Below are 22,800 nucleotides of genomic sequence, written 5' to 3'. Positions count from 1 at the left end.
TCTACCAGATCTCTCCAAAGCCTTATGACCACTTCATTTGTTTATGTGACCCCTGATTTTAAGGAGTTGTTGAGGTTAACTTACGGAATCAATAGGCCAGTTTATCCAAAATGGATGACAAAATAGAGGTGAACACATTATTGAATTAATTTAATTTTAGGTCTTTCAGTTCTATCATGTGTTCTAGTTCTTACAACTTTTATACATTCTTTCTTCATATGACATTTTAAAAAATGCATTAAATTTTGTCTTCATGCCCAATTTACTTATTACAAAAAAAATTTTTTTTTAATGTTTATTTTTGAGAGGCAGAGCACAAGTGGGAGAAAGAGAGAGGGACACATAATCCAAAGCAAGCTCTGAGCTGTCAGCAGAGCTGGACATGGGGCTTGAGCTCACAAACCGTGAGATCATGACTTGAGCCAAAGTCAGATGCTTAACTGACAGAGCCACCCAGGTGCCCTTTTACTTACTTACCTTTGAAGTAAGCTCCATGCCTAGTGTGGAGCCCAACACAGGGCTTAAACTCAGGAGCCTGAGATCAAGGCCTGAGCTGAGATCAAGAGTCGGATGCTTAACCAACTGAGCCACCCAGGTGCCCCTTAATTGCACTTCTAAAGACAAGTGTGCCTTGTTTGTTTTCTTTTCCGGCTTATGTATCAAATGGAGTGAAGGTAAAGATAAAAGAAGCCAAAAGGGAGGAGCAAGATTATATTCCTTCCTCCTGGAGACCTGCTGGTCTCCCTCTACTACCCTTTCTCAGCAGTTTTTAACTCAAGGAGCAGCTGGTAAAGAAATATTTGCAGAGTTCCAGATCCAGTGTCATAAGCAGAGTATAGAAGGGTGTGTTTGGAACTGAGAATAATTTAATAACTGGTATACATTCACACTTCTTATATATAAAATTAAAATAATTCATATGAAATTTTTATGCATCTGATTAATAAGTTCTTTTTAAAAAATGTTTATTTATTTATAGACAGACAGAATCCCAAGCAGGCTCCACATTGCCAGTGCAGAGCCCGATGTGGGGCTCAGACTCACAAATCATGGGATCATGACCTGAGCCGAAATCAAAAGTTGGGACACTTAACCAACTGAGCCACCACCCAGGAGCGCTAATTGGTAACAGTTCTAAAAGCACTTTGCACTTGCTTGCTTTTTTTCTTTTCTATATATAAAATACAAGATGATACAGTTTTATTTAATAGATCCAACTAGGTATTTGAGCACCCATGAAGAACACTAGATTAGGCCCTGAGAGATTTATATTATCTATTATGTACAATGAATTAAGTATAAGAATGGAAAGTGAGGTCTCTGGTCCTTATGAATTTTGGAAAAAAAGACTAATTTTTTTGAATAGCACTGTTTCTAGTAAGAAGCTTAGACTGAGGACATTCCCACTAGCATACATTTCTGTGGCATTTAGCAGTTATGAAATGTAAATTATTCCTTATCTGCTATAAGGTAATACATCAAGGGAAGATTTATTACCTTTTCATTCCATCACGAAAATGATTGTTCTAATTTCACCCAATGGCATTAAACTGTTAACACTATTTTTGCAACCTATTTAACAGATAATGTTAAAATCAAATTATCTACAGTGCATGAACTAACCTTTAAGATTTAAAATATGTAAGTGTTTAATAGTCTAATGTAGGGATGTTTAAAAATATATTCTACAGTAGAATGATTCATTATCACAAGATGGATTTTCCTATCCTGTTTATGAGAAGAGAATTATGCTTTATTTTGTAACATTTTCCATCTTTACTGCTTTTCTCTGGTTAAAAAAGAAATCACAGTACTAAACTGGGACACATGCAAGTTTGTTTTCTGAACAGAAATGAAATGTTAGCTGGAAATTAGAGTCTGAGTCGTCTTCATTTGAATATATATTTTATTTAGAATGCAGCACTAACAGCATGATGATAAACTGTCACAAATTTATACCAAGAAGCACACAATCTTTCAAATGTGTTGTTTTTTCGCAAGTAATTTAAGTATAGCATTATTGTTATTTGGTTACGAGAGTCAAAGACGACATTTAGATTCTTCAGCTCTGGAGCTTTTAGTAACATCAAAATGATTGTCTAGTCAGGCAGAAGAGAGAAATTCAAAAGCAGTTTCTTTTTCTTCTGCCAGTTCCTTTGCAGTTAGATCCATCTTCTCACGAGAGAAATCATTAATAGTGAGACCTTCAACAACCTTCCAGGTCTTGTTCTGTTTGAAAATAATTGCAAATAAAAGATTTACAATTAAATGAGAACTGATCTTCCAGCAAGCAACAACTCAGATTGAACTTTACGCTACAGGAGTATCTGTTTTTAAAGTCTGATTCTAAAGAAGCAAATCAAAATCCAGATCTTAACTAACATATAATTCTGGTAAAAATTCAACACTTGGATTTAAAACTCATTGAATCTAGAAAAAAAATCTTTAAATGAGGATTTAATTAGCAAACGTTAAAAAAAAACTAATGACTTTCATATGGTCATAATAAAAACAAGAGGCATAATAACAATTAGAGGCATAATAACAAAGTACATCTAGTGACAAGAGGTGAATCTTGCTTTCCAGATTAATTTCAATCTTTTAGTACCCTGAAGTTGTGCTTCATACAATTTTAAAGTTGAGAAAAATGTCTAACTTAGTAAAAGAACAACTTTCTAGACTAACATACCAATATTAATAAAAATATGTAACTACTCTCCCAGAAGGGAACAGAGGGAAATAACCCTAAAATACCATACCTTGATTGTAACAGGGAATGAGTACAGCAGATCATCAGGAATACCATAGGGGTTGCCATCAGAGATAATGCCCATGGACACAAATTCTCCCTAAAAACAATAATCAACGTTGTATATTCTCATGGTGCTTAGGAATTAGTTCACACAAGCAAATGAACATGAATTAACAAAACTAAACCAGGTAATGCTTTCTTACTATGTGCCTGACTTCAATACTGTATAAGGAAGCATCACCAGGCACTTCCATGACAGGTTAACTTCCATGTGTTATCTCATTCCACTCCTCCAATCCTTGTGAGAAGCAGGCCAGAGAAACTGAATTCTCATTTTCTAAATGAGGAAGCTATGGCCTTAATATAGGTTTTAGGAAAAAAGTCACAGTCGCCAGGTGTGCTAGGTGTTTTCCATATATCATCTCATCTAACCCTTAACAACCCTGTGAGAAATGCCATGTAAAAGATAATCAAATGGTTCACAAAGTTTAAGTAACTTTCCCAAGATTTTTCAGCCAGTAGGCAGCTGAGCTGGGATATAAACCTAACCTTCCTGACTGCAAGGTTATGTTCTTTTCACAGCACATCATCAGAGGCCAAAAATGAAAGAGCAGCCTGTACAGATCACGGAGTCCTCACCTCTGGGGTTCCAAACCAGATGTCTCTGACATGGTCACAGATGGCTTTTGCAGCAGACATTGCGCTGGACAGCTTTCGAGCCTTGATGACAGCAGCACCACGCTGCTGCACAGTCTGGTTGGGGACAGGCAGAGACAGTATTACTTGATCATGAGAGCAGAGTTTTTATCAATTCTGAGCTAATCCTGGGATGAAAGACTGCAATCATAGTTTAATGTCTTCCCCTCCAAAATCATTCAACTACCTGGTGTGGGCCTTACCAAACTATCTGAATTATAAGCACCAGTCTTTCTGAAAAAAGGAAACTACAAATCCACACAGAGTTTACTACATTCCATATAAAGAAATGGATCTCGTTATAAAGATGAACTGGATGACTGGAGGGAACTTTAGTTTTTTCTCATTTTAGCAATCAATCTTGACTGCCACACAACAGATCAGATCTGACTGGATCAAGATTGGCTGTGTATGACCTGCAAAGAAAGTATATAGTCACCAGAGCAACTGTGAAAGGCCTGCTCTCCTTGAGAACCACTCCACCCCCATCCCTTGGAGAGACACTCAGGTCAGCAATGTGGTGTGTTTCTCAAGAGTTCTTTATGCATGGCTGTTAAGAGATTTTTCTTACTGTGATGAATTCTCCTTTGAGCCAGCTGTCATCTTTCAGAGCATCGTAAACACCAACTTCCTTTCCATGCAGTTTCACCTTGGCATGGCTGACATCTGGATACTGAGTTGAGGAATGGTTTCCCCAGATAATGACATTCTTTACATCATCAGAAGTCACACCAAGTTTAAGAGCAATCTAGTGAAATAGAAAACAAACACATTACTTAGACAAATGCTTTTTATTTCAAATTGTGCCTGACAAACCCTTAAAATAAAAAGCCTCTGAAACTTCAAGAAAACACACAAGTTATATTGATTTGTAAAATAATATAGTGTTAATTATTATTATAATTTACTGCTTGGTTATTTCCTAAAGCTCAACTGTATAAACAAAATGTGAACCCAAAAGATTACAAAGTAGACTATTTGAGAGCAAAGAGCACCTCAGTTTGTGCCTGACTTATCAGTATAGTGGGTTTATCAAATATAAAACACCAGCAAGAGATTAATATGGTTTGAATATATAAATGTGACCTTTGCTTTGTTGTTAATACTTACTTAGAGATGTCTCCTCAGCACTTCTGAGAATCAGGTTAGAATATGGGATTTTCTCCACATTTAGGGGAAATTTTTATTATATATCATAAAAATGAATTAGCTAAATTTCAAATAATCCTATGAAATTTTGGAGTGGGAAGGGATTCAGATTACCAAAAGTATGACTGTCCTCAGTTTATAGAACAGGGAACCAAAGGAAATACTCTAAATGTCTCTAAAATGATACCAGAACTAACAATTTCTCATTGTAGGTTCAAAAAGCACTTTAGGGGACATCTCGCTGGCTCGGTTGGGGGAGCATGCGACTCTTGATCTTGGGGTCATGAGTAGGCGGTCCATGCTGAATGTAGAGATTACTTAAAAAAAAAAACCAAAAAACTTAAAAAAAAAAGTACTCTAGGATCCTGCATGCCTTATAGTCACATGACTATCAATTATACTATGTAGCCACACAAAGGGTTAGAAAGTTATGTTTGGGGCGCCTGGGTGGCTCAGTCAGTTAAGCACCCAACCTCAGCTCAGATCATGATCTCACAGTTCATGGGTTCAAGCCCCACGTTGGGCTCTGCACTGACAGTGCAGAGCCTGCTTGGGATTCTCTCTCTCCTTCTCTCTCTGCCCCTCCCTGGCTTGCACTTTATCTCTCTCAAAATAAATAAATAAATAAATAAATAAATAAATAAATAAATAAACAAACAAACAAACTTGAAAAAAAAAAGTTATGTTTTGAAAGATTTAAATAAACAAAATCAGTTCACTTATTTTGTTATTGCCTGATAAGATAATTTGCAAAAAGAAATTATGGTTAGTTACATGTATAATTTGTTCTTAATTAGACAGCAGAATTATGATGGACCAGAAGGTAATGTTTTGGGAAAAAATTTTTAAGAACTGAATGTGTTAGGGTAACACTGTGGGTGATTTCTCTTTCTTTCATATTACCAGTAGAATGGGAGAGAAAAATAGCTGTGCCAGAGTTCACAGCTTTTGCATACATCAGTAAAAGCACTCCATCCAAAGGATTTATACTCTGATAATTTAAGAAGATTTAAAAACAATACGGATAGCCCCAAATTGGAAACAACCCCAAAGTCCTTCAAGAATGGTTAGAAATGGTGGTCCTTCCATATAATGAAATAAATGGGAATTACTGCACAAATAATAAAAAGGAGTGAACTATTGATACAGGCAACAACTTGGATGGGTCTTAAAGGCATCAAACAATATAAAAAAGTACAGGGATTCTCTGTACTATTTTTGTAACTTCTTAGTCTATATTCTAAAATAAAGAGTAAAAAGCAATAGAACAACCAACCAACCAACCAACCAACCAAAAAGGACACTAATGGACAAGGCCAACACCTAAAATGCTTGCAATGACTTGATTCATCTTTACCCTAATTTATTCCAGCAAATAAAAATCAAATTGTGTTCACTTTCACTATAACCCTTAAAATTGAGATTTGTTTCTTAAATCCTACAATAGTTAGGGACGCGTGGATGGCTCAAGTCGGTTGGGTGTCTGATTTTGGCTCAGGTTGTGATCTCTCATGGCTCAGGCTTTGCACTGACAGTGCTGAGCCTGCTTTGGACTGTCTCCCTTCCTCCCTGTCCCTCCCCCACTAGTGCTCTGTGTCTCAAAAATAAACATTAAAAAAATCAAATCCTACAGTAATTGGAGGATTTTTTTTTAATATGAAATTTATTGTCAAATTGGTTTCCATACAACACCCAGTGCTCATCCCAACAGGTACCCACCTCAATGCCCATCACCCACTTTCCCCTCCCTACCACCCCCCATCAACCCTGAGTTTATTCTCAGTTTTTAAGAGTCTCTTATGGTTTGCCTCCCTCCCTCTCTGTAACTTTTTTTTCCCCCTTCTCCTCCCCCATGGTCTTCTGTTAAGTTTCTCAGGATCCACATAAGAGTGAAAACATATGGTATCTGTCTTTCTCTGTATGACTTATTTCACTTAGCATAACACTTTCCAGTTCCATCCACGTTGCTACAAAAGGCCATGTTTCATTCTTTCTCATTGCCAAGTAGTATTCCATTGTGTATATAAACCACAATCTCTTTATCCATTCATCAGTTGATGGACATTGAGGCTCTTTCCATAATTTGGCTATTGTTGAGAGTGCTGCTATAAACACTGGGGTACAAGTGCCCCTATGTATCAGTACTCCTGTATCCCTTGGGTAAATTCCTAGCAGTGCTATTGCTGGGTCCTAAGGTAGATCTATTTTTAATTTTTTGAGGAACTTCCACACTGTCTTCCAGAGTGGCTGTACCAGTTTGCATTCCCATAATTGGATGATTTTTAGGGGCGCCTGGGTGGCGCAGTCGGTTAAGCGTCCGACTTCAGCCAGGTCACGATCTCGCGGTCCGTGAGTTCGAGCCCCGCGTCGGGCTCTGGGCTGATTGCTCGGAGCCTGGAGCCTGTTTCCGATTCTGTGTCTCCCTCTCTCTCTGCCCCTCCCCCGTTCATGCTCTGTCTCTCTCTGTCCCAAAAAAATAAATAAAAACCGTTGAAAAAAAAAATTAAAAAAAAAAAATTAACTTAAAATTTTGTTTCTGACATTTAAATCACTTCTCATCTAAACCCTGCTTCATCTAGAGTTCTGCAAGTATTAGGACTATTAAAGCACATCAGTCTTCACAAAGTAGTTGGATAGCTTGTTTCTAGAGAATCCAGCTACTGATCTGCTTAGTGGTCGAGGTAGAGTGGTATGAGGTACAATGAGTACCATTTTCTGTGCTATGACCTTCCTGGACTTGGGAAGAATTGCTCTTACTTGTATTTAGTAGGTATCATAGAGAAAAGGGAAAATTTACCCAGGGCAAGCAACCTAAGATGTCTGTTACCAAGAACTAAGAACCTATACCTTTGCTGAATGCCAGCCTTAACTGCTCCAGGGTACGGTGAAGACAAACTGCTTCCAGGCCTCTCCTCCCTCCAGGAAGCTCCTTCCTTCTTTTGTCCTTTGCCTACTTCCTCTTTTTTTTTTTTTTTTTTTTTTAATTTACTGAGTTAATCCATTTCTGTCTGGACAGCAAAGGCTAATACTTTGCAGATGTAGTTTCTAAATTTCATTCGTGTCAGAGCGAGTCTAAATTCACGTGTATCCAGGATTGCACTTCCTTGCTCCATAGATGCTGTCATGTCTGCCATGTAGACCTGTTAAACAGTTTTGGACTGATTCTCCAGCCCCAGTAAATTTCTTCCCCCTGGTACCAGCTAACTAGTTGTACTGGCAAATTACCCTGTCAGCACATATATGCAGCTCTGGTTTGCAAATACACAGGGGAATTCTGCAGGTGTTAGACAGTCACTAGGTAGCTAGGCCCTGATTTCCAAAATGAACTACGTTAAGACTAGCAACATTCATGTATGAAATAGTCTTTGCATTTGTTATTTTTCTCACTGGATTAACAACTTCTATGGGAGGAAGAAACTGCTTTTTCAAAAACTTCCTACAAGCTCTCACTGTGCCAGACTGACATGCTGGAACATGTGCCAAAAGTTAAAGTCTAACAAGACTGCTTTTTTCTCTTTCCTCATTAGACTTTTGCCCTTACAGGGAAAAGGGTTTCAGGCACTGGGACAAAGTGTCACTTAATAGTACCTCTGTAAGCAGAATTTTCCAGTGCCTGCCTCCACCAAGGCCTCAGTTCAAACAGCAGAAAACCAAGTTTGTCAGGGTCCTTACCTTTATCCCTGTTGCATGTAGGTAACCATCTTGCAATCCAGAGCCAAGAAATTCAACAATGTTTCGTAGTACCCAAATGTCACCACTCATTCAAACTAACTCCCGTTCCTTCCACCCACCAGATTCTAGCTAAAAAGTAAGGAAAAAGACAGCTCACAGCCTAAAGCCTCACAGGAAATATTTGCAATTTAAGCTTGTTATCGGATGGCCTTCTAAATTAATTGAATATTCAAGGAGATATATCTGAGGTATGGCTCTTCTCAACTTTTGGTTATATCCTTCTTACTACTACTACTACTACTACTACTACTACTACTACAAATCATTAATAGTAAGAGCAACCCACTTTTATTTAGTTTTACTATGTGACAAGTACCATGATAAGGGCTTAATGTAGATCTTATTTAATCCACATAGCTTCCCTTTGAGATAGACAGAATTATTATCCCATTTCATACCTTAAATATACTTTCTCAAGGTCACAGAACTAGTAAGAGCGGACTTAGGTCACCTGACCCTGCTACGTAAGAACACACCTAGGGGTTTGGACTCAGATGAATCTAGGTGGCAGGATCCCTGACCTCTCTGGGCTTCAGGTTTCTTATCTGTAAAATACAGATAATAACATACCTCATATGGTTATTAGAAGAATTAAATGATAAATTACATGTAGACCATTCCGCTTAGGGTAGAAGCTTAACAAGTATCAATTCTTTTCTTCTTTACTAGGTACTCCAAAGCTGAAAGTTGATCAATTCTCAGTTTAAAGCAGTGGTTTTTCAACTTAGACCTCACACCATCTTTTGACAAAAACTTTTCTTGAAACTAAAATTGTTTTTAAAAAAATGTTTATTTATTCATTTTGAGAGAGACAGAGAGAGAATGAACGAGGGTGGGGCAGAGAGAGAGAGAGAGAGAGAGAGAGAGGGAGAGAGAATGAATCCCAAGCAGGTTCTGTGCTGTCAGCACAGACCTGACATGGGACTTGATCTCATGAACCATGAGATCATGACTTGAACTGAAATCAAGAGCTGGACGCTTAACTGACTGAGCCACTCAGATGCCCCAACAAAGTTGCGTTCTTTAGAAGAAACAGCGGGGAGCCTATGTGGCTCAGTCAGTTGAGTGTCCAACTCTTGATTTTGGCTAAGGTCATCATGATCCCAGGGTCATGGGAATGAGCCTTGTATTGAGCTCTGTGCTGAGTGTGGAGCCTGCTCAAGATTTCTCCCTCCCTCTCCCTTTGCCCCTCTCCCCCACTCATGCTCTCTAACATAAAATAATTTCTAAAAATGAAGAAAAAGGACTAAATTCATACACTACCTAACAGTGATGACCTGTTTATGAGGAGGCATGGTCAGAAAAGTGTTAAGGAAAAGGAAAGAGGTTATGTCCAAGAACCCTGAACTTTGTCATGGCTTTTGAAGGCCACCAGGATTGTCTAGACCCAATAAAACCTAGGAGACCAGTACAGATAATTGGCCATGGCTTCTCATTTTTTTAAAAGGTTACTGTTATTACCCTGGTCACTGACTCCTTGGCACATTTATCTATGACTCCAAGGGGTAAGGGCACTTGAGAACAATTAAAATTTAGTTGCTAAGAAGTGGTAATTGAGAAGTTTTATGGAAACAATGTAGAATATTAAGAAGACATAAAGATAAAATTAGATATAAAATTAAAAAATCTGAATCTGATTGCTTAGCTATAGGGAGAAAGGAAACAATCACATAAAACACAAAAAACTGAAATCTTTCTTTCTATAATGTTCTATATATCTCACAAAAATCAACTATGCATTGTCATGTTAATTATCTATACTAATGACTGATTTTTTAACTACTACAGTAAGAGAACATTAGGAACAGCATTTTAAATATAGTTAGCAAATGAAATATAGTCAAGAAAATTTTTTTTCAAAAAATTTTTTTAAGTTTATTTATTCTGAAAGAGAGAACAAGAGAGCATTGGAAGGGCAGAGAGAAAGGGAGAGCGAGAGATCACAAGCAGGCTCTGCGCTCTTAGCGCAGAGCTTGATGTGGGGCTCGAGCTCACGAACCGTGAGATCATGACCCGAGCTGAAACCAAGAGTCAGACACTTAGCCACCTGAGCCACCCAGGCACCCCTATAGTTGAGAAAATTAAGTATGAAGCTCAGCCTCCTTAAGAGACTAAAGACTCCCTAATAAATGAGAAAAGCTTCCAACTAAACAAAAACAATAAAATAAAAAAGTAAGTTTCAGCTACTTTAAAAGTGAGAGAAAAAGGTTTTAAAGTTGAACATTCATAAGATTTTAAAAGGTGTTTTCCTACCTGAGCTTTAGCTCGGTTGTGATCCAAACGAGTCAAGCAACTGAAGTTCTCCTTGGGGATGGACGGTGCCGACTTGCAAGCAGTCAGGCAGTTGGTATTGGCTGGGTTTCCCACCACAATAACCTAGGAGGCATAGCACCGTTATAGACCACATACTGATTAACTAAACTATCTTAGAATAGGACTGACGAATGTGTAACATGTAGTCTTTGTGTCAAGTTTGTGTGAACAAAATAAGCAAAGTTACCACTGCAGTTTCTACTGTATTTTCACCCCATTGTTAGTGTTTGGTACAATTACTCAAAATGTGTCTTTAAGAAAGCTACCAGTATGTACACAAGTTGCTTTCCAGGTGGCAGTGTCCAAGACCTGAGGTCCATGTCTTTCTATTCTGTTTTGTGCCAAAACAGAAACAGATCATTTATCTAATTGCCACACACATACACACACACACAAAACCCTAAGTAATCCAAGGCTCTAAGACATCAATTCATTCATAAAATTTTCCTTCTTTTTTTTTTTTTTCCTTCCTTCCATAAAATTTCCTTCCATAAAAGTAATCCAAGAAAAGAAATTCTACTTGAGCAGTTCACTTTAGGACAATGATTTGTCTTTATTAATTGAGAGTATTTTCAATCTTGCCTAATCTTAAGAATTAACTGGGATTTGCTAAATTACAGATTACCATATCCTACCCATCCATACCTACTGAGAAGGGAGAAGAATCCTTAGAAGAAAGCACTTTAGGCTACTTTTTTTTTTTTTTTTTTTTAATTTGGGGAGGTACAGGATACACTGCATTATAATACAGTATAGGAAAATATACAGAAAAATCCACCATGGACTTTTTCATTCAAGTTTTTAAAATCTTGGGGCGCCTGGGTGGCTCAGTCGGTTAAGCGGCCGACTTCGGCTCGGGTCACGATCTCATGGTCCGTGAGTTCGAGCTCCGCGTCGGGCTCTGTGCTGACAGCTCGGAGCCTGGAGCCTGTTTAGGATTCTGTGTCTCCCTCTCACTCTGCTCCTCCCCTGTTCATACTCTGTCTCTCTCTGTCTCAAAAATACATAAACATTAAAAAAAAAAAAAATCTTTAATAAAATTACATACTTACCAGGAAATAATGCAAACTTACCGAAAAGCTGCAAGAATAATACAGGGACTACCTCCCACATCCTTTTTACCCAGATTCCCCAACTTGCTCCATCTCTCTCCTCTCTCTCTCTCTACACACACACACACACACACACACACACACACACACACACGATCCTTAGCCTTTTTTTTTGGCCCATTTGAGAGCAAGCTGAAGACATGATACCCCAATGCCCCTAAGTACTCCAGTGTCACTGTGTATTTCCCTAAAAAGGACACTTTTGGCTGAGGGATTAATTACTGTGGAAGCAGTACCACAACTCCAAGCAGCCTGGAGCAGTCCAAACAACGTAATTTTTTGAGACCTATGGATTTCTCCTCAACTTATTTCTACTGTTTTCTATTAATGACTATAGAAGATAAAAGTAAGCTATTTGAAATGAATTCTACACAAAGCAAAAATTCAGATATATGTATATTATTATAATAGAACTTTGTAATTGGCAACTTTAAAAATCTTAAACATTTTCTCTTACCTTTGTTTAAAGTCAGGATAGAGGGAAAAAAAAAGTCAAGACAGGGAAGAATAACTATCAAAATCAATAAAACCTCTAATCAGTAAGCCTTTTAGCTATGACAACTAAGTTCTAGTTAACTGATATTTAATTGGTAAAAGAGGGCTTATTATAATAATAAGGCAAATTTAGAAATAAAGTACCTTGAACACAAAGAGAAAAGGAAGTTACACCAATTTCACTCCTCAAGAAACAAGCATATCAAAATTCCTATAAATTGAGAAAATCTGAGCATTTTAGAAGACACACCTCTCATTGCTGAGAATGCAACTTACAGCCATCTCTCTCTACAATCACAAATCCAAATTCTGAACAAATATTTCCACACAGCTAAAAGGCACCAGAAAGTTCTGTGCCTTCTCTAGAAGTCTCTAAATTAATACTGAATTTCCATATCACAGTAATGAGCAAACTATTTTTGAAAACCTCTAAATAAAAATTTCTACATTATAGGGAAAAAAAGTTTTATCAAGCAAAATTGTCTATTTACTGACCACAGCACAGAACTGGGGTGGGGGGGGAGGCAAATAATTTTGCCTCCACTTAAATGCTGAAACAAATTTTAAATGCTGATAATGAAAACCCCCATAAAATACTATATGGTCACCTTAACTGACTTCTTGGCATATTTCTCCAAGGCTGCACCCTGGCATTTGAAGATTTTCACATTTGCTTTCAGTAAATCTTTCCTCTCCATGCCATCCCTTCTTGGCATGGAGCCCACAAGAATGGCCACATCCAGGTCTTTGAAGGCAACATCTTCTTTATCTGTTGCGATGACATCTGTGAACATGGCAATAAATATGGAGAGCAACTGAAACACCAAAGTCTGAGGTCTTCTTTTTCACATTGCATCTACCCAGTACTTCTTTCCCTTTGTAGCAAATGTTAACATTTATATATCATAATGTTTAAAGTTTTAGGGGCCTAAGAAGGGAAAGACAATATAGTCAACAAACAGAACATCAGCAGAAATGTAAATTACATTTATTTTGCTTTTCCTATTTCAGTAATTATTTCAAATCCAAAAACTCTATAGCTGTTTGTTCTATAATCAAAGATTGTACAAGGTATAATATATAACTTTCAAAGCAACATTTGTTATTCACACTACCACAGCATGAAAGAGAAACTAATTTATCTATTTTTACGTTGTAATTACTTTAAGGTCTAAGATCTGAATCACACATTCAAAATAATGTTTATTGAGGAGTTTTGTGCCAGGAATAACACTATGAATTTTATTTTATTGAATTTAGCTTTAATATTTGATACATGAAAACAAAGAGGTTTAAAGAGATTAATTAGCTGCCATCAAAAAGCAGTGAAGCTATAATTCCAGCTTGGGTTGGTCCAGAGGTCAACCACTATTCTACTATGTTAGTCCAATAAACATCCACCACTTGTTTTTTGATTAAAGAACATATATCATCACTCTCCCTTGTTGATAGTATTAAAAAGGCCACGACTAGTGCTACAGACTAAATGTTTTTGTCCCCCACAAAATTCATATGTTGAGACCGAATCCCCAATGTGATGGTATTAAAAGATGGGGGTCTTGTGGGAGATGATTAGGTTAGAAGGGTACAGCTGTTATGAATGAGATTAGTGTCCTTATAAAAGAAGTCTCAGAGAGCTCCTTCACCCCTTCCATTTTGCGAGGACACAGGAAGACAGTGGTCTATGAACCAGGAATTGGCTTCTCACCAGAATGTGACCATGCTGGTACCTTAATCTTGGATTTCCTAACCTCCAGAACTCTGAGAATTATTTTTGTTTGTAAGCCACTCAGTCTATGGTATTTTTGTTATAGTAGCCCAGATGGACTAAGACAACCAGGATTCACCATTGTCACTGGTAAATTTTTATGGTGGTCAATTTGTGTCACAGTAAGGGTGCTGTAAAGCCCCCAACAGGTATACAAAGAAACATTACTTAGGGGGAATCTTCTTCCGTGACATGTATCCTTATTTGCAGAACTTTCCCTCTCTGTTCACAGCTGATCGGGGACAAGCTATTAACTAGACCCATTAGACAGAGCAGAGGAACTCAGCAGAGAAAGGAATAAAAATGCAACAATGCAATAAAGTTGATTTGGAAAAAGAGGGTGAGTTGTGTGTCAACTATACTTCAATTTAAAAAAAGAAAAGAAAAGAAAAGAAAAAAGAAAAGAGAGGGTGAGGAAAGGGGGCCAGAAGAATAGCTTGCACTCTCTTATACAATATGCACCCACATGATTTAGGCAGCAGAGTACTCCTTCTAGTAAATGTCTATTGAACAGACATATGAATTCTGAGCATGGTTTCTCTTGAGTGTACATATATTTTGTTCTGTGTGAACTTATAGGAGAATATTAATTAATCCTTACTAAAAGAAAAAGATCATAAAGAAAGTATACGTAAAGAAAAATATTCAAATTAGTTTACAACTTGACCTAACATTTTAATGAAATGTTCGTGAAATTTGATGAAAAGACTTCTGTCTTACATTTGTGCAATAGTTCAATGATTCTCAAAGGCTCTTAGCAGAACTCTCATGGGCTTTCAAACTATGCAGCATACGATTAGGACAATTTATGCTGTATCTCAATCTGATAACGGCTGTGGGTTGAGACTCTCCGTGAGGGACTAACCAATTTCCAGCCTCACGGCAATATGGCTTTGGAAGACATCACTTAGAGTTCAAAAGTTCTCCATTAAAGGCGCTATTACTTGTTAAATAGATTTTAAATAACAACATAATGTAGACAATCTCAGGTGTATAACTCTTGTGTGATATTATGCTTAGTTAGATAAATCATATATAAGCACCTTGGAAAAAAGGCATAGTTTTTAACCGACACGGGTTATTTCTTGCTTTTACCCTTATTTATTTTATTTTTTTTTATTTTTAAAAAAAATTTTTTTTTTCAACGTTTATTTTATTTTTGGGACAGAGAGAGACAGAGCATGAATGGGGGAGGGGCAGAGAGAGAGGGAGACACAGAATCAGAAACAGGCTCCAGGCTCTGAGCCATCAGCCCAGAGCCTGACGCGGGGCTCGAACTCACGGACCGCGAGATCGTGACCTGGCTGAAGTCGGACGCTTAACCGACTGCGCCACCCAGGCGCCCCGTACCCTTATTTATTCTTGATATACATCTTACCAAGTAGTTGTAGCTCAAAATACAAAAACACTTTTATATAAAAAAAAATTTTTTTAATCTTTATTTATTTTTGAGAGAGAGAGAGAGAGAGAGAGAGAGAGAGAGAGAGAGAGAGATAGACAGGGCGTGAACAGGGGAGGGGCAGAGTGAGAGGGAAACACAGAATCTGAAGTAGGCTCCAGGCTCTGAGCTGTCAGTACAGAGCCCGACGCAGGGCTCGAACTCACAAGCTGCGAGATCATGACCTGAGCCGAAGTCGGCCGCTCAACTGACTGAGCCACCCAGGCGCCCCCAAAAACACTTTTATGAAATAGTTTCTAATTGAGAGGCTGGTTAAAAATCTCTTTTTTGAATGACATAGAATACTATAATATCCTTTTCTCCTCCACCCCAACTCACCTTTCAGGAGGGGAAGGGCACAGTCTTGCAGTTCCATTAGGACACCATCTAGGACACCCATCATGGGAGTGATATCCAACAGCACAAGAATTATAGGCTGCCAAATAAATAGCCAACGACAGCATCTGTCAGTGTAGCTTATGTCACTCAGTCACAAAAAAAGTCCTCCTGCAGAGTTTTTGCTTATTTGGTGTATGTATGTGTATAATTCCCATTATTAGTTATAATTATTTTAGGAGGTCAGGTTATCATCCCACTTTCAGAAAAAGGAATGCTAGAAAACCAGCAACAGTGTGCTAATAGACAAAGTAAAAGGAATCACCACTATTGAATTTTAAAGGAGTATACAGGGAAGAAATACCAAATTGAAGTGACATGCCACAGCTCACTCTTATGGTTCATAGCTGTATATCTGATTTTAGTTCATGAAAAGCTAAGTATAGTGTCTGGCATGAAGGAAGAGCTTGATATCCATGGGTGAAGAGAAATAATAGATGAATACTTTAGAAACAGACTTTAGTGTAACCAGACCTGCTGGAATAGGGAGTGCCTGCTTTAAACTGGAACGCAGATTTGCCTGTCCAACTATTTTGTGTCTAAAGACCACTGGCGGACAAGGAAGTCCTAATTCAGTAGCTTTCTCTCCCACATGACTCTACTAGTTACTGTTACTAGTAAAAACCTTCCACTGACTGACTAATACCTGCTGGCTGTACCCAGTCAACAAAATACAGTACGTGGAATAGTTCTGATCTACAAAGCATTTCAATGCCTGGAAGAGCACATATTATTAAGATACCACTTACATTTATAGCAGTGTGCCTACTACATTTATTGGGATAACCCTCATTTAAACATTTCTTTGAAACTAAATACAGGGTTTATTGACAATGTTCTAATTTTGATTTGAGGTATATAGGAGACCTACCTGGTCTTTACCAAAGACAGATCCATTTCCAATACTGTACAGCAGTGAATATGCAATTTGACCAGCTGCTCCAGTCACAAGAACTCTGATTGGTTCAGACTGTAATGAAAGAGACTCATTAATTAACATCTTATTTACAAACGCTGTTGTATCCTAAAGATGTTCAGGATGTTCTCTGTAACAAGAAAACCACATACTTTAAAAGTTACTGTAAAATTAAAATTTTTTTTTTAACATTTACTCATTTTTGAAATGCAGAGAGAGACAGAGTGCGAATGGGGGAGGGGCAGAGAGAGAGGGAGACACAGAATCTGAAGCAGGCTCCAGGCTCTAAGCTGTCAGCACAGAGCCTGACGCGGGGCTCGAATTCATGACCACGAGACCGTGACCTGAGCCAAAGTCGGCCGCCCAACTGACTGAGCCTCCCAGGTGCCCCAAAAGTTACTGTGAAATTTTAAAGTTTCTTATCATTTGGCTTAGTAGAGGACTAACTTATTTCAGACTTGTCCAGTAAATATAGCATGCCCAAATCTGGAACATGTGTCCGTCCTTTGGCTGCGTTATTTCTGTGGTGTTATTTACCTCTGTAAACCTGGATTTACTTACAAAATCGTATCTATCTTTTTGAGGCTATTTTGCCACTGAAATAGGCCTAAGGATGTTGAGGTGCCTTATATGGTGATATAAACTCTCGTAGTCACTAGAGCCTTATGCAGATCTCCCCACTCCCACCTGCTCAATAGAACCCTCACACCAGGAAGAGGAGTAATAGTGGCTAAAGTTTTCTATTTACAATGAATCAGAAAATTTTAATGAAACTATTAATCGTGATTCAACTTGACTACTTGAAGGAGGAAAATTAAGCCTTTATTTTTTATGTAAGGAGAAAGAAAAACAAGAAAATGATATCTTGATTATAATAAATTTTAGTATTAAATAACAACAAAATAATACATTGACAGTTGACAACCCGATTCCAAGGGAAAATTAATTTTAAAAGAAAAGTACAGAGAGCATAATAGTTATAACAGAAGTTGTCTTATAGACCTTAACAGATCCTGAACAAAACACAGACATATGGACAAAAATAATAACTAATATTCAAAATGATGATCCAGAGTCACTTAAAAAAAAAAAAAAAAGAAGCTCAGAGAATTAAAAAGATAGAAATATTTCTTTTAAAAAGAGTTAAACAAAAATGTTTGGAACTTAGTAGATACATTTACTTAGATGGAAACATTTAATCAAGGTGAACTGTTCCTTTCCTTGACAATGCTGGGTAAATGGACTTATACTGTGTCACCTATATTGTTACCAGCAGGAGAGAAGTGGCCCACTGAAACGAATGGTGAAAGAAGCCTGTGATTTCTTTATATTTAGAATTCTCTCTTCCAGGTGAGTCATGTCTTTGGGATAGAAGGAGACTATGTCCAATGACCTTCCAACCCTAACCTCTGAAGGTCAGCAGCACTTAGCAATTTGGTACCCATAGAAATCAAAGGAAAAAATTCTCAAAGAAGTATCAACTGTTGTAGAGAAACAAGTCTGTACATAGCAGACAATGTATGCTTTCTTCCCAAAGATGTGACCAGAGTATGAGTGGAAAAAAGGAGAAAACTATGGAGAGTAACTATGAAGGTTATTCCTTGACCTTCTAGGTCTCTTCCCCATCCTCTTCAACTTTTCCCCTAGGCCTTCCCTACCCCTAAAAAGACAAAATACGGTAATTCCCCAAATAAACCAATTTTATTACAATACATACTTCTGTTTCCAAAGAGACTTTAGGTTTATAAAGAATACTAAAACTAATTGTATATGGTTATTTTTTATCATATGGCCTTTACATGTTAATTGTCATTTTCTCCTCTTCCCTTGAAGTAGAGTGGGTGAGGAAAGGGGAACAGAGGAAGAAATTATTCCCCCTTTCTCTTTAGAATGCAATCTTTTTTTTTTTAATTTCTTAACATTTATTTATTTTTGAGAGACAGAGAGAGGCAGAGCATGAGCAGGGGAGGGGGAGGGAGAGGGAGATTCAGAATCGGAAGCAGGCTCCAGGCTCTGAGCTGTTTGTCAGCACAGAGCCCCACGTGGGGCTTGAACTCATCATGACCTGCGAGACCATGACCTGAGCTGAAGTCGGAAGCTCAACTGACTGAGCCACCCAGACGCCCCTCTTTTTTTTTTTTTAAATGTTTATTATTTTTGGGAGAGAAAGAGTGAGAGAGAGTGGGGGAGGGGCAGAGAGGGAGACAGAATCTGAAGCAGGCTCCAAGCTGTCAGCACACGAGCCTGATGTGGGGCTTGAACTCACAAACTAAGATCATGACCTGAGTGGAAGTCAGAAGCCACCCAGGCGTGCAATCTACTTAAGGCCAGGGGCTTTGTTTTTATTTTATTTTATTCTATTTTATTTACTTTGTATTCCAACTGCCTACAGCAATGCCTGGCATGTAGCTGGAGCTCAAATACTTGCTGAAGGAATAGCTGGGTCTTGTAAAATGACTACTGAAAACCTGGAAATGTAAAAGAATTGTTTGGAAGCAAACCTAACATGCTTTAAAAATTTGTTTAAGATATTTTATTCATATATACTCGCATTGAGAAGGTTGGAAACTTACTGACCACAATAAAGCCAGCTATAGTTGGCAAAATTATGTCACTAGTTCTAATGATAGGGTCTTATAAATCAACTGATAAACTGTTATCTCACTTCATTCATTAAACAATACACTAATGAATCTTTATTATGTACTTGGTACTACTTTAGGCCAGAGAATTCATTACTGAACCATGTGCAGGAAACAAGAGGATAACCCAGTTTTCTAAAACAAAGGCTAGAAAGGTGGCAGCGTGTAATACAGAGATAGCCTCTAGACCCAGAGGTTCTGGTTTTAAATCCTGACTTTACTACTCATTCGCTGTATGTCTTCGGCAAGTTACTTAACCTCTCCGTATTCAGTTTCCGCACAGTAAAATGTAGATAATGACAGCACTACCTAACAAATAAGGTAGTTATAAAGGATTGAGGGAATTAACAGAAAAGCATTAAGAACAGTATGTAGCAAATACTATAATTATAGGTCTCTGTCACCATAAAATTTTCCTCTAAGGACTATTATACCCTGTGGTTTTCTACTTACATGTCTGTTACTCTCTACTGGACTGTGAACCACCACCCCCTTGCAGTGAGAGAGGTCCACCTTTGACTCAAATTTGCACGCCCAGATAGTGTCCAACAAATATTTGTTGAATGAATGAAAGTGCAGGGTTAAGAAACATATAAACACATGCTGCTTCAGTGTAAAGCAAGCCAGGATAAGAAATGAAGGGGAAAGTGAGTATCACTATCTGTAAAGCTTACAGGTAGATGGTTAGAACACAGTAATGTAGTCAATCTTAGGCATTAATTTTAGCTGCTAAAAAAGTGTTCCCAGGACCACAGTCCTTAGGGAAGGGGTTGTGGCCAACTAGTGAACAACTACTAATTCCATCTCAGCAGTTTCCTTCTATGTCCATGAGCAAATTATTTTCACAGATAGGTAATTCTGTCTTGTTAAGAGGATAGGAAGCCTAGTCAAGTGTCTGAATGTTTGATTATGAAATGGGAAAGGATGTGTGTATTTGGTTCTTTTTGCTCTTTGCAACACTGCATTTGAAAAGCAGGAGGGTGGGAGATTCCTGCTGACTTTCCACAACGTTACAGTGTGAAGACAGGTTACTATTCTTTGCTTAGACATCTGGGCAGTCAGCCAAGATCCAAAGAAGGAATGTCTTTGCTCTTGGCAGGGCTCTAATGACCTTCCTGCAGATTCAGACGCTTGTGCATGTCTCAGTTGTCAAGCTTGAATAGAAGTGCTCCTTCTGTTATTCTACAGAAAAACCCATGTATTCGTTTTTTTTCTTTCTAATTTACATCTATTTCTGTAATATAAAAGACAAACTATCATTTAGATTCCTTCATACAGTTAATTCTTGCTGTCACTCCCAATTCCCACTTAAAAAAAAATTGCTTTGAACAGCTTGCAAAAGATGGCCCCTTTTAAACTCAATGATTGTTCACATCCTCTCCTGAGGAGGAAAGAAGACTGAGTCACGTGAGACTGCTGTCAGTTTCAGGAAACCGACAGGAGTATTTTTTCTTATGGACATCTCTGTGTTCTCTGGTGCCCGGGTGACCTTCTGGGGGTGAGGCCTGGTTTTATCTACTGCGTAGCAAAACAACCTAAGAATGGGGGCCCAGGATTCTCTCTGTGACTTTGGGAAAATCATTTAACCTCATCAGGCTACTTTTATTTTATTTATTTATTTTGAGAGAGAGACCAGGGCGAGGGGCGGGATAAGGAGGTTGTTGGTGGTGGTAGAGCGAGAATCCTAAATAGGCTCTGCCACTGTTAGCGTGCAATCACCAGGCTACCTTTTAAAATTAGATTAAATAATCTCCAAATTCCCTTCCAATCCTAGAATTCCAATATTCTGAATTGCAGGGAATAAAGCTATCAGGTAATATAAATGCTGATAAAATACTTCAGTTTGTATCTGCAGTATGAACTTGTATCTGCCTCCAGAACCTCAGCTACTGAAAATAAATTTTCAAAATAACTTGGTAATTGTATGGCACAATATGGTGAGGTGAAAAAAGCTGTAAGACCCTTGGGAGCAAACCGGTGTATGACCTTGAGCAAATAATTCTTTGGGTTTCATTGAACACAATTTTAAGATTTGAAGTAGGGCAAATTTATCAAGATGATCTTTAAAAGGTCCTATCCAGTTCTAAAATTATAAAGTCTCAGGTTCTCTAAGTACCCTGCATTCTTGCTAACATTATTAGGTCAGAGACCAAACCATCGTTTAAATGACTAATTATAAGTAAGAAACCGAGATTTAAGAGTTAGTAGCTACTAAGAATTAGTAGCTGTCACCACTTGGCCCCTTATAAAGGTAGAGGAGGTAGTAATCCCCTTACCTTGAAAATATGGCTTATCGGGTTCAGGAAAAATTCCAATTCATTTAAATACAGCGGAAATAATGGAGGAAGAACAACTTCAACTATAAATACAAGTACTGAAGAAATTTCTGTCTGATGTCAAATGTCACCTTCAAACAGCATGCAGATTATTTCTACGTCAGAGTTGCCTCACCTCCCCCTCCCCCCCCTTGCAGCAGAGACAAAATATGGTGATCTAGGTACCCAGACCTTCACAAGATGGTTACATTGTGTAATATTAAAAGTAGTGGCTCTAGAATTCGTAACACACAGATCTGTGCTAGTGATCCCGCCACTGCACCACTTCCTGGTTTTACAAAAGATCAATGAACAGGTTTTAAATAACATTTTGTGAAATTAGATATGGCGGAAACACAGCTCTTGAAAACGATTGTAATCTGGAGCACCTGGTAAGCACTATCTTTAACCAAGGGCTCTCTGCTTTCAAGGGCTTTGTGAGAAAAGCCTTTAAAAAACACTATGGGCTCAAGGAAGAAAAAGAGGTTAAGATCCAACACCCCCCCTCCCATATCATCCTTATTAAACCCTATAATTGTGCTTTGGAGAAAACCCGCAGCTTCGTATTTTGCATCCCCGCCATGCAGCAGGACTGAGATCGCGCCTCTCCAGTGATGAACTTCTCTGGAGTCCTTGTAAGAGCCCCTAGGTGGAAATCAACCCCGTCCCAATTACTGGGTCACTGCGAAAGCCCCCGAGAGGATTCGAGGCTTTACTAAAGCCCTCCAAGGACAGTGCTTTGCACAGCCGTCCCCTCCCTCCCTCTCCCAACAAGTCCTTCAAGTGCAAGAAACCCCACACAAGGGCGCGAAGGTAAGCGGGATGCAGGGGCCCACACTCACCATGATTAGGAACTGCGCGAACAATTTCAGCACCTGCAAAACGAGCCTCCGCGAATCCGGTCACCTCTACCGCAGAACGGACTTACGGAGGGCGAGCGATGTGAGAAAGAAAAAGCTCCCAACCGCAGCGCCCTCTGGGAACTGTAGTTTATGCTGCCCAGATTCTGGCGCACTCTCCAACTCATTTCCTTCAAGTGTTGAACTACACTTCCCGAGGTCAGAGTACCCACTCAC

General features: G+C 38.4%; 1 protein-coding gene across 1 annotated transcript; it reads right to left on the bottom strand.

Moving 5' to 3' along the window:
* Positions 1–1,888: 1,888 nt before the first annotated feature.
* Positions 1,889–22,703, bottom strand: MDH1 (malate dehydrogenase 1). Its single transcript, XM_030310698.1, has 9 exons — positions 22,567–22,703; positions 16,723–16,821; positions 15,795–15,891; positions 12,858–13,033; positions 10,583–10,705; positions 4,020–4,196; positions 3,392–3,505; positions 2,760–2,849; positions 1,889–2,229 (listed from the first exon to the last, which is right to left on the bottom strand). The coding sequence occupies exons 1-9, from the start codon at positions 22,567–22,569 to the stop codon at positions 2,104–2,106; spliced, it is 1,005 nt and encodes a 334-aa protein (XP_030166558.1). The 5' UTR covers positions 22,570–22,703; the 3' UTR covers positions 1,889–2,103.
* Between the last annotated feature and the right edge of the window lie 97 nt (positions 22,704–22,800).

The sequence above is a fragment of the Lynx canadensis genome, chromosome A3 (genome assembly GCF_007474595.2).
Source record: "Lynx canadensis isolate LIC74 chromosome A3, mLynCan4.pri.v2, whole genome shotgun sequence".
NCBI classification, from domain to species: domain Eukaryota; kingdom Metazoa; phylum Chordata; class Mammalia; order Carnivora; family Felidae; genus Lynx; species Lynx canadensis.
This window is presented reverse-complemented; position numbering and strand designations above follow the sequence as displayed.

What these genes read in the sequence shown, in the direction of transcription:
- MDH1 (XM_030310698.1), bottom strand. An exon ending in CTGTCTTTGGTAAAGACCAG is followed by an intron (nt 15,892 to 16,722) that starts GTAGGTCTCCTA and finishes TTTATTTGGCAG; the next exon opens with CCTATAATTCTTGTGCTGTT. An exon ending in TCAAAGGAGAATTCATCACA is followed by an intron (nt 3,506 to 4,019) that starts GTAAGAAAAATC and finishes GTCCCCAACCAG; the next exon opens with ACTGTGCAGCAGCGTGGTGC.